The 12,714-nt window shown below is 39.4% G+C and overlaps 1 protein-coding gene across 7 annotated transcripts in view; it reads left to right on the top strand.

Moving 5' to 3' along the window:
* The first annotated feature begins 282 nt into the window (after window positions 1-282).
* MAPKAPK5 (MAPK activated protein kinase 5) overlaps window positions 283-12,714 on the top strand; it is a 46,403-nt gene continuing 33,971 nt past the window's right edge. For 6 of the 7 annotated variants that reach the window (XM_036823831.1, XM_036823830.1, XM_036823825.1 and 3 more), the window contains exon 1: window positions 317-445. In XM_036823831.1, the coding sequence (XP_036679726.1) occupies window positions 410-445 (36 nt within the window). In that variant the 5' untranslated portion in view covers window positions 317-409. Of the gene's footprint in view, window positions 446-12,714 lie in introns of all 7 variants that reach the window. The other variant, XM_036823828.1, reaches the window with a different exon arrangement.

Below are 12,714 nucleotides of genomic sequence, written 5' to 3'. Positions count from 1 at the left end.
GGCGGCGGAGGCGGAGGCGCAGGCTCCTCCTCAGGACCTGGCGAGCCCGGGCCTAAGCGGCGGCCCCGCGAGGCCCCAGCACATCGCCCCGGATCGGGGCCTTCCCCGCTTCGCCCTACCCCGGGAGCCTGCCTCCCCGGCCGGGGATGAGGCTGGGAGGCGGCCGCGCGGGGCCCAGCACAAAGGCTTGTTCCCGGGGGCCGCTGCCGCCGCCGCCCCCAGCCTAGAGCCGCCCGCCGAGGCCGAGCCGGCGTCGGGGCCCTCATCCCCGCAGGTCCCCGGGGGCGGCTACTGCCCGTCTCCCCGAGACCCAGGGCCCCGAGTGCTGAGCCCCTTGTTCCTTCGGCTGCGGCGGGATCCGGCAGCTGCGCAGCCTCTGCTGCTCCCGGCCGTGCGGGCCCCGCGGAGCATGTGGGAGGAGAGCGACATGGAGAAAGCCATCAAGGTAAGGGGGAGATGCCCCCTTCCTCCCCGCTTTGTTTCTGTGACATTCCTTTCGGCTCCAACCTCAGAAAGCGGAGAGAACTTGGAGCAACTCCCGGGTTTCGGTTTTCACTGGGTTCCGTGGACTACGTTTTACAGCACTGGGGAGAAGGGTTTGTGTGTGTAGGGAGGGACATCCGACTCTCTCCGACTTACCTGCTTAAAGCGGGGATATGATTCCCCGCTTCGCTAGAATGGAAGGTGAGTGGCGAGGAGATACTTGATGTGAGTAGGACGGAGGGGGGCCCCACTACTGTTTTCGAACATTCCCCAAGTTCCATCAGAATTTGCTTTCAGATGATCTGCTGCAACACCACTTGGAGAACTGGACCTTACCCATCGCTCCAGATTTGTTTGAAATCTGCTGTTGCAGAAGGAGGTGATCGCCTTCTTACAAGACCTGTCCTTTGGCAAATAAGTTGTTCTCACTTTTCCGTGTGGTCCCTCCCCTATTCCTGTTTCCTTTTCCTTCTCCTCCTAGGTAGCACTAAGTTTATTTAGAAGGAGCTAATGGTGTTCTGTAACTTACTGCTCTGTTAACCAAAAAAAAAGCAAATATGTGTGTTCCAAAGTGACCTAAATAAAATGACACATTTTTAAAAACCTGCTTTTTACTCTTTTTCTTTTAAACAGGCAGACATTGAGGCATTCAGTCACAGGAGCCAGAAAGTTATTATTTAGCTGTACTTAGGAAATTAGATTCTTATGTGAATTGAACACTGAAGCTTAAAGTTTGATATGTATTATTTACTTATTTTACAGTATTAAGTCAACTCTGTGCATTTAAGAATTTCATTTTCCCTTGAGGGACAGGCAACGTGGGGTTATTTTCCCCATCAAGACACAATCACTACAGTCAATAACTAATTAAGAACTTACACGTCTAACAATTTGGGGGGTGGTAAAGTTTATAGAAGTCATCAGTCACTTCAAAGAAAATTCACCATTTAAACGAGGCATCAAAACAGAACATACACATTAAGGAAGATCAAATTTTAAATAATAGAAATAAAGGTTCTAAAAGACTACTTTGATAGATACATTTTTTTTTCTTTTGGTTTGGATTTTATTGGTACAGCATCGTGAATTGCCTAAAGGTATATGATTGGGTTGTGAATCAAAATACATTTGGCAGATTTTTAAACTCAAGAAGTATTATCTGCTTCGTGCCAGGTGCTATCTTAGGCACTTGTCGTGCAAAGCCAGACTCCTAGATGTCCCTCTTTCATAGAGCTTCTGTCTAGATGGTGGAGTTAGGTAATAAACATTGCCAGATGATATAATTAAGTATTAAAAAGGGGGGAGTACTATTTTAGGAAGGGTAGGCAGGGAAGGCTTTCCTGAGGAGGTGACATTTGCATAGAGCTTTGAAGGGAATGAGGGAACAAACCTCGACTGTCTTGGGGAAGAATATTATAGGCAGTGGGAACAGCAGGTACAAAGGCCCTGAGGGTAGGTGCGGGTCTCGTGTGACCCAGGAACAACAAGGTGGCTGGAATGCAGTGGGTCAGTATAGATTATGTTAGAGATAGGTGATGGGAAGCCACAGTATACACAGGGCCTTGTAGGCCATTGAAGGAACTTTGGCTTTGACCCTGAGTAGGAGGGGAAATCTCAGAGAGTTCTGAGCAGAACAGGGACATAGTTCTATGTGGGCAAATGTATAAACGGGGAAGCAGTGTTACTTAGTGGTTGTTGTAGTTTCTCCAGGTTGACTCATGAGTTGAAATTCAGCCTGGCCATTCATTTCACTGTGTCCTTGAATAAGTCACTTCTTTGTCACTTAGTTTCCTCATCCATAGGAAAAGGATAAAAGAATCTCCTCAGCTTAGGGTTTTTTTGAGAATTTAATAAGCACATGTATCTAAATGTGCTTACAGTACCTAACATTTAGTAAGAACTCAATGGATATTAGCTCATAGCAACCTAAGAATGGTTTAGAAAGAGTTGGGGTTTTCTTCAGTTGGTCACTATTGTCCAACCTAATTTTCTTAAAACTTTTTAGCTTTTCTTCATGTACTTATTAACAGGTCATTGGTGAATCTTCCTACTAATTTGGGTGTGTCCAACCGATACAAATTAGTGTAGTTGAAAATATCTGATCTAACAACCAGTACTGACGAGGATATATTCCCTTGGCAGCAAGCCAGCATCACATCAAATAAAACTTTTGGTCTGTGATATTGTGTTGTATTCATTGTTTTGCTTTTTTGAGGCTCTCCCTCATTTGGTAAGAACTGAGACCTCTGGAGTTCAGCTGGAAAAGCTATTTCCCTGGGTTCTCACCACAACATTTAAACTTCTGCTGCCTGATTACCTGAGAGTGGGCGGATTGGACTTTAAAATCTCATCCTATTACTCTTTAAGGTATTAGGATAAGGCCAACTGGCTACAACCATAGGCTCTGTCTTCTCATTTCTGTCTCTACTGCCATAGGCCATGACTTCACTACTCCCAAGTCACTTAGCTAAACCTGGATAATGAGCATTTTGGGATTAGAGATTGCCTTACATATTTGTTTTCTATTGTATATGGCAGAGTTTTTAATACTTTATGAACTTAATGAAAATTCATTTCCTTAGTTTTAAAAACATTAAAAAAATTGCAGTTATAATTCACATACCATAAAATTCGCCCAAGGTAAGTGTATAATTCAGTAATTTTTAGTAAATTTATAGAGCTGTGCATCTGTCCTCACAATCCAGTTTTAGAATTATTCTATCTCGCCTCCCTCTCCCCCACCCCACCCCCATCCCTGGAAAGTTCCTTCTGCCTCATTGTAGTCAGCCTCTACTGTGACTCCTCACCCCAGACAACTACTGGACTGCTTTCTGTCACTATTTTGTCTTCTCTAGAAATTCCAAATAATCAAAATTATATAATATGTAGTCTTATGTGTTTGGCTTCTTTTACTTGTACTTTTGAGGTTCATCCATGTTAGTGCATGCATTAGTAGTTCACTCCTTTTTATTGTTGAGGAATCTTTTTATTGTTTATCCCCTGTTGATGGACATTTAGATTGTTTCCAGTTTTTAGCTACTATGAATAAAATGATAAATAAAACTTGTCCATACAAGTTTTTGTGTGAACATATGTTTCATTTTCTTCTGGGTAGATACCTAGGTGTGGAATTACTGGGTCGTACAGTAAGTTTATGCTTAACTTTTTAAGAAACGGCGAAACTTTTCCAAAATGGGATTGTTCCAGGACCATTTGTTCAAAACATTGTCTTTTGCTTGTTGAATTACCTTTGTTGAAAATCAGTTGATCATAAATGTATAAGTTTATTTTGGGATTCTCTTTTTTTTCTTCTTTTCCTTTTTTCTTTTTCTTTTCTTTTTTTGTTTTTGTTTGTTTGTTTGATTCTCTTTTCTGTTTCATTGATCCATATGACTATCCTTATGCCAGTGCCACACTGATTTGATTACTGAAGCTTTATGGTAAGTTTTCAAATTGGGTAGCATGAGAACCAACTTGGTTTTTCTTTTTCAAAATTAAGCTGGCAGGACTTCCCTGGTGGTCCAGCGGTAAAGAATCTGCCTTACAATGCACGGGATGCAGGTTCAATCCCTGGTTGGGGAACTAAGATCCCACATGCCACAGGGCAGCTAAGCCCGCGTGCCACAACTACTGAGCTTGCACGCCTTAACTAGAGAGCCTGCGTGCCGCAGACTACAGAGCCCACGCACTCTGGAACCCGTGCGCCACAACTACAGAGCCCACCTGCCCTGGAGCCTGCGCACCACAACTAGAGAAGAGAAAACCTGCCCGCCGCAACTAGAGAGAAGCCCGTGAGCTGTAACGAAAGATCCTGTGTGCCGCAACTAAGACCTGAAGCAGCCAAAAATAAATAAAATAAATAAATAACAAATCTCAAAAAAAAAAACCCCAAAAAACCTAGGAAACTGAAGGTTTCTATATATAAAAAAATTAAGTTGGTTATTTAAGTTCTTTGTATTTCCAAATAAATTTTAGAATCAGCTTGTCAATTTCTACCAAGAAAAGTGTGCTGGGGTTTTGACAGGGATTCCATAGAATCTGTTGGTCAGTTTGAGGACAGTTGCCATCTTAACAATATTGTCTTCTAGGCCAAGAACATGGTGTAACTCTCCATTTTTTTCCGGGCTTTCCCCTATTTATCAGTGTGTTTGAGTCTTTAGTGTATAGATCTTCTTTTGATAAATTTATTCCTAAATATTTTGTTCTTTATGATGCTATTAAGAATGGAATTTTTTTTTAAATAAATTTATTTATTTATGGCTGCATTGGGTCTTCGTTGCTGCGCATGGACTTTTCTCTAGTTGCGGCAGGGCTTCTCATTGCAGTGGCTTCTCCTGTTGTGGAGCACAGGCTCTAGGTGCGTGGGCTTCAGTAGTTGTGGCACACGGGCTCAGTAGTTGTGGCTTGCAGGCTCAGGAGTTGTGGCACACAGGCTTAGTTGCCCCACAGCATGTGGGATCTTCCCGGACCAGGGCTCAAACCCGTGTCCCCTGCATTGGCAGGCGGGTTCTTAACCACTGTGCCACCAGGGAAGCCCCCATTTCTAATGTTAATAACTTGTGTTTTTTCTCTCTTTCTCAGTCAGTCTAGCTAAAGGTTTGTTAATTTTGTTGACCTTTCAAAGAATCAGCTTTTGGTTTTCATTGATTTTTCTCTATTTTCTGTTTTCTACTTTATTGATTTCTACTCTACTTTTTAATATTTCTCCTTGCTTTGGGTATAGTTTGTTCTTTAGTTTTTCAAGGTATAAGCTTAGATTATTGATTTGTGATCTTCCTTTGTTATAGAGGTATTGATAGCTAAAGCAGTGTTTAGTGTTTCCATCTAAATGCTGCTTTAGCTGCAGCTCATACATTTTAGCTTATTGTGTTTTCATTTTCCTTCAGATCAAAATATTTTCTAATTTCCCTTATTATTTCTTCTTCATTGGTTATTTAGAAGCATGTTACTTAGTTTCTATATATTTTTAAATTTCCCAAATTTTCTTCTGTTGATTTATAGCTTAATTCCATTATTGTTGGAGAACTTCACATAATTTTAATTTTCAGAAGTTTATTGAGACTTATGACCTAGCATGTGGTTTATCCTGGAGGATATTCTGTGTGCACTTAGGAAGAATATATATTCCCCTGTTGTTGAATGGAGTGTTTTATAGATGTCAGGTCAGGTTCATTGATAGTGTTGTTTTCTACATTCTTGCTGATTTTCTGTCTAGTTTATGTATTATTGAGAGTGGAGGTTTTGAAATCGCCAACTATTATTTTTGTTTTTCTTTTCAATAATTATTTATTTATTTGGTTGCGCCAGGTCTTAGTTGCAGAAGGCAGGCTCCTTTAGTTGTGGCACTTGCGCTCCTTAGTTGTGGCATGCCTGTGGGATCTAGTTCCCTGACCAGGGATTAAACCCAGGCCCCCTGCATTGGGAGTGTGGAGTCTTAACCACTGCACCACCAGGGAAGTCCTTGACCTTCTTATCATTATAAAAAGTTCCTCTCTTTCTCTATTAACATCTTCTGTTTTAAAGTCTGTTTTATCTGTTGTCAGGTATAGCTATTCCAGCTTTCTTTCGGTTACTTGTGGTATATTTTTTTCCATTCTTTTTTTTTTTCATTTTTTTAGTGAAGTATACATAGCATGAAATTTACCGTCTTAACCATTTTTACCTGTATAGTTCAGTGGTATTAAATATACTCATAATGTTGGGCAACCATTACCACTATTCAACTCCATAACTCTTTTCATCTTATAAAACTGAAACTCTACCCATTAAGCAGTAATTCCCCATTGCCTCCTTTCCCCCAGCCCCTAGCAACTGCCGTTCAACTTTCTGTCTATGATTTTGACTACTCTGAATACTTCATATAAGTAGAAGCATACAGAATTTGTCTTTTTGTGAATGGCTTATTTCACTTAGCATAATGTCCTCAAGGTTCATCTGTGTTGTGGCATATTGCAGAACTTCCGTCCTTTTTAAGGGTGAATAATAGTCCATTGTATGTATAGCCCACATTTTGCTTATCCATTCATCCATCAGTGGGCACTCAGGTTGCTTGCATGTATTAGCTATTGTAAATAATGCTACTTTGAACATGGACATACAAATACCTCCTCAGGATCCTGCTTTCAATTCTTCTGGGTTTATACCCAGAAGTAGAATTACTGGATCATATAGTCATTCTATTTTTAAGTTTCTGAGGAACCGCCATACCATATTTCAGAGCAGCTGTACTATTTTACATTCCCACCAATAGTGCACAGGGGTTCCAGTTTTCTCCACATTCTCTCCAACACTTGTTCTTTTCTGTTTTGTTGTTGTTGTTGTTTTTAATAGTGGCCATCCTAATGGGTTTGAGGTAGTATCTCATTGTAGTTTTGATTTGCATTCCCCTAATGATTAGTGACATTGAGCATTTTTTCATGTGCTTTAGGCCATTCATGTGTCTTCTTTGGAGAAATGTCTGTTTGAATCCTTTGCCCATTTTTTGAATTGGGTTATTTGGGGGTTTTTTTGTTGTGTTTTAGGAGTTCTCTACATATTCTGGATATTAATCCCTTATCAGATATATGATTTGCAAATATTTTCTCCAATTTTGTGGATTGCCTTTTTTACACTGTTAATAGTGTTTTTTGATGCACAAAATTTAAAATTTTCATAACATCCATTTTGTCTATTCTTTTGTGCCTGTTCCTCTGGTTATTTTTTCTTTTTTCTTTTATTTTTTTATACAGCAGGTTCTTATTAGTCATCCATTTTATACATATTGGTGTATACATGTCAATCCCAATCTCCCAATTCATCCCACCCCCCCTCCCCCCACTTTCCTCTCTTGTCCATATGTTTGTTCTCTACATCTGGGTCTCTATTTCTGCCTTGCAAACTGGTTCATCTGTACCATTTTTCTAGATTCCACAGATATGTGTTAATATACGATATTTGTTTTTCTTTCTGACTTACTTCATTCTGTATGACAGTCTCTGGGTCCATCCACGTCTCTACCAATGACCCAGTTTCGCTCCTTTTTATGGCTGAGTAATATTCCATCATATATATGTATCACATCCTCTTTATGCATTCATCTGTCGATGGACATTTCAGTTGCTTCCATGACCTGGCTATTGTAAATAGTGCTGCAATGAACACTGGGGTGCATGTGTCTTTTTGAATTGTGGTTTTCTCTGGGTAAATGCCCAGTAGTGGGATTGCTGGGTCATATGGTAATTCTATTTTTAGTTTTTTAAGGAACCTCCATACTGTTCTCCATAGTGGCTGTATCAATTTACATTCCCACCAACAGTGCAAGAGGGTTCTCTTTTCTCCACACCCTCTCCAGCACTTGTTGTTTCTAGATTTTCTGAGGATGCCCATTCTAACCGGTGTGAGGTGATACCTCATTGTAGTTTTGATTTGCATTTCTCTAATAATTAGTGATGTTGAGCAGCTTTTCATGTGCCCCTTGGCCATCTGTATGTCTTCTTTGGAGAAATGTCTATTTAGGTCTTCTGCCCATTTTTTGATTGGGTTGTTTTTTTTTTAATATTGAGCTGCGTGAGCTGTTTATATACTTTGGAGATTAATCCTTTGTCCGTTGATTTGTTTGCAAATATTTTCTCCCATTCGGAGGGTTGTCTTTTCGTCATGTTTATAGTTTCCTTTGCTGTGCAAAAGCTTTTAAATTTCATTAGGTCCCATTTGTTTATTTTTGTTTTTATTTCCATTACTGTAGGAGGTGGGTCAAAAAAGATCTTGCTGTGATTTATGTCAAAAGTGTTCTTCTTATGTTTTCCTCTAAGAGTTTTATAGTGTCCAGCCTTAAATTTAGGTCTTTAATCCATTTTGAGTTTTTGTGTATGGTGTTAGGGAGTGTTCTTGATTACTGTAGCTTTGTAGTATAGTCTGGAGTCAGGGAACCTGATTCCTCCAGCTCCGTTTTTCTTTCTCAAGATTGCTTTGGATCTTCAGTGTCTTTTGTGTTTCCATACAAATTTTAAGATTTTTTTGGTGCTAGATCTGCAAAACATGCCATTGGTAATTTGATAGGGATTGCATTGAATCTGTAGATTGCTTTGGGTAGTATAGTCATTTTCACAATATTGATTCTTCCAATCCAAGAACATGCTATATTTCTCCATCTGTTTATGTCATCTTTGATTTCTTTCATCAGTGTTTTATAGTTTTCTGAGTACAGTCTTTCGCCTCCTTAGGCAGGTTTATTCCTAGGTATTTTATTCTTTTTGTTGCAATGGTAAATGGGAATGTTTCCTTAACTTCTCTTTCTGATTTTTCATTGTTGGTGTACGGGAATGCCAGAGATTTCTGTGCATTAATTTTTTACTCTGCAACCTTACCAAATTCATTGATTAGTTCTAGTAGTTTTCTGGTGGCATCTGTAGGATTTTCTATGTATAGTATCATGTCATCCGCAGACAGTGACAGTTTTACTTCTTCTTTTCCCATTTGTATGCCTTTTATTTCTTTTTCTTCTCTGATTGCCATGGCCAGGACTTCCAAAACTATGTTGAATAAGAGTGGCGAGAGTGGACATCCTTGTCTTGTTCCTGATCTTCGTGGAAATGCTTTCAGTTTTTCACCATTGAGTATGATGCTTGCTGTGGGTTTGTCGTATACGGCCTTTATTATGTTGAGGTAGGTTCCCTCTGTGCCCATTTTCTGGAGAGTTTTTATCATAAATGGCTATTGAATTTTGTCAAAAGCTTTTTCTGCATCTATTGATATGATCATATGGTTTTTATTCCTTAATTTGTTAATGTGGTGTATCACATTGATTGATTTGCTTATATTGAAGAATCCTTGCACCCCTGGGATAAATCTTACTTGATCACTGTGTATGATCCTTTTAATATGTTGTTGGATTCTGTTTGCTAGTATTTTGTTCAGGATTTTTGCATCTATGTTCATCAGTGATATTGGTCCATAATTTTCTTTTTTTGTGTGATATCTTTTTCTGGTTTTGGTATCAGGGTGATGGTGCCTTCGTCAAATGAATTTGGGAGTGTTTCTCCCTCTGTAATTTTTTGGAAGAGTTTGAGAAGGATTGGTGTTAGCTCTTCTCTAAATGTTTGATAGAATTCACCTGTGAAGGCATCTGGTCCTGGACTTCTGTTTGTTGGAAGATTTTTAATTACAGTTTCAATTTCATTACTTGTGATAGGTCTGTTTATATTTTCTAATTCTTCCTGGTTCTGTCTTGGAAAATTGTACCTTTCCAAGAATTTGTCTATTTCTTCATGGTTGTCCATTTTATTGGCATATTGTTGTTTGTAGTAGTCTCTTATAATCCTTTGTATTTCTGCAGTGTCAGTTGTGATTTCTCCTTTTTCATTACTAATTTTATTGATTTGCATCCTCCCCCTTTTTTTCTTGATGAGTCTGGCTAAGAGTTTATCAATTTTGTTTATCTTCTCAAAGAGCCAGCTTTTAGTTTTATTGATCTTTGCTATTATTTTCTTCGTTTTTATTTCATTTATTTCTGCTCTGATTTTTATGATTTCTTTCCTTCTACTGACTTTGGGTTTTCTTTGTTCTTCTTTCTCTAGTTGTTTTAAGTGTAGGATTAGATTGTTTATTTGAGATATTTCTTGTTTCTTGAGGTGAGATTGAATTGCTATAAGCTTCCCTCTTAGAACTGCTTTTGCTGCATCCCATAGGTTTTGGGTCATCGTGTTTGCATTGTCATTTGTTTCTATGTATTTTTTAACTTCTTCTTTGATTTCTTCAGTGATCTCTTAGTTATTTAGTAGTGCACTGTTTAGCCTCCATGTATTTGTGTTTTTTGTAGTTTTTTTCCCTGTAATTGATTTCCAGTCTCATAGTGTTGTGGTCAGAAAAGATGCTTGATACGATTTCAATTTTCTTAAATTTTCTGAGGCTTGATTTGTGACCCAAGATGTGATCTATCCTGGAGAATGTTCTTGAGAATGCACTTGAGAAGGAAGTGTATCTGCCACTTTTGGGTGGAATGTTCTGTAAATATCAGTTAGATCTATCTGATCTATTGTGTCATTTAAAGTTTGTGTTTCCTTATTTATTTTCTGTTTGGATGATCTGTCCACTGCTGTAAGTGGGGTGTTTAAGTCCCCTACTATTATTGTGTTACTGTCGATTTCTCCTTTCATGGTTGTTAGCATTTGCCTTATATATTGAGATGCTCCAATGTTGGGTGAATAAACATTTATAATTGTTATAGCTTCTTCTTGGATTGATCCTTTGATCATTATGTAGTGTCCCTCTTTATGTCTTGTAACAGTCTTTATTTTAAAGTCTGTTTTATCAGATACGAGTATTGCTACTCCAGGTTTCTTTTTATTTCCATTTGCATGGAATATCTTTTTCCATCCTTTCACTTTCATTCTGTATGCGTCCCTAGGTGTGAAGTGGGTCTCTTGTAGACAGTATATATATGGGTCTTGTTTTTGTATCCGTTCAGCCAGTCTGTGTCTTTTGGTTGGGGCACTTAATCCATTTACATTCAAGGTTATTATTGATATGTATGTTCCTATTACCATTTTCTTAATTGTTTTAGGTTTGTTTTTGTGGGTCTTTTTCTTCTCTTGTGTTTCCCGCTTGGAGAAGTTTCTTTAGCATTTGTTGTAAAGGTGGTTTGGTGGTGCTGAATTCTCTTAGCTTTTGCTTGTCTGTAAAGCTTTTGATTTGTCCGTGGAATCTGAATGAGATCCTTGCTGGGTAGAGTAAACTTGGTTGTAGGTTTTTCTCTTTCATCACTTTAAGTATATGCTGCCACTCCCTTCTGGCCTGCAGAGTTTCTGCTGAAAAATCAGCTCATAACCTTATCAGAATTCCTTTATATGTTATTTTCTGTTTTTCCCTTGCTGCTTTTAATACTTTTTCTTTGAATTTAATTTTTTAGTTTGATTAATATGTGTCTTGGTGTGTTTTTCCTAGGGTTTATCCTGTATGGGACTCTCTGTGCTTCCTGGACTTGGGTGACTATTTCCTTTCCCATATTCGGGAAGTTTTTGACTGTAATCTCTTCAAATATTTTCTCAGACCCTTTCTTTTTCTCTTCTTCTTCTTGGACCCCTACAATTCGAATGTTGGTGCGTTTAGTGTTGTCCCAGAGGTCTCTGAGATTGTCTTCAATTGTTTTCATTCTTTTTTCTTTATTCTGCTCCTTGGCAGTTATTTCCACCATTTTGTCTTCCAGCTCACTTATTCGTTCTTCTGCCTCAGTTATTCTGTTATTGATTCCTTCTAGTGTATTTTTCATTTCAGTTATTGTGTTGTTCATCTTTGTTTGTTTGTTCTTTAGTTCTTCTAGATCTTTGTTAAACATTTATTTTCTCAGTCCGTACCTCCATTCTATTTCTGAGATTCTGGATCATCTTTACTTTCATTACTCTGAATTCTTTTTCAGGTAGATTGCCCATTTCCTCTTCATTCATTTGGTCTTGTAGGTTTTTACGTTGCTTCTTCATCTGTGACATATTTTTTTGCCATCTCATTTTTTTTTTTTTTAATGAGTGGGTTTGTGTTCCTCTCTTACTGGTTGTTTGGCCTGAGGCTTTGAGCACTGGAGTTTGTAGGCTGTTGGGTAGAGCTGGGTCTTGGTGCTGAGATGAGGACCTCCGTGAGACCTCACTCCGATAAATATTCCCTGGGGTCTGAGGTTCTCTGTTAGTCCAGTGTTCCGATATGGAGCTCCCACTGCAGGAGCTTTGGCCTGACCCCTAGCTCGTGAACCAAGATCCCACAAGCCCTGTGGGGTGGCAAAAGAAAAAAGAGAACAGTAACAAAGTAAAAAATAAAATTAGACTAGGAAACTAACAGATACGTTAGAAAGAATATAAAAATAAAAATATAGATGAATCAACAACCGGAAGGTACAACAGTACCACAGTAGTAAAAAAGAGGAGGAGAGAAAAGAGAAAAAAAAAAAAAACGGGGAAAAGGCCTTCCTGTGGAGGGAGGGGCCTACGCAAGGGTGAGATTTGGGCAGTGGGCAGGGCCTATGCTTAGGACCCACAGGTCTGGAAAAGGCCCTGGGCACTGTCATGGATGGGGCTTAGGCTCAAGGAATAGAAGGGGCCCAGGCGTGCCCCCCACCCCTGGTCTCAGAGGGTGGGGTTCCTCACCTGGGAGCCCAGCAGGCTTCCTGGGCTCTAGTGGGTGAGGCAAATGCCCTCCTCTCCTCCTTTCCTGCTCTTCCTGCTCTTCCTGTCCCAGAGGGCCCCTCCTACCTGCCTCTCTGGTTCT

The sequence above is a fragment of the Balaenoptera musculus genome, chromosome 14 (assembly GCF_009873245.2).
Source record: "Balaenoptera musculus isolate JJ_BM4_2016_0621 chromosome 14, mBalMus1.pri.v3, whole genome shotgun sequence".
NCBI lineage: Eukaryota > Metazoa > Chordata > Mammalia > Artiodactyla > Balaenopteridae > Balaenoptera > Balaenoptera musculus.
This window is presented reverse-complemented; position numbering and strand designations above follow the sequence as displayed.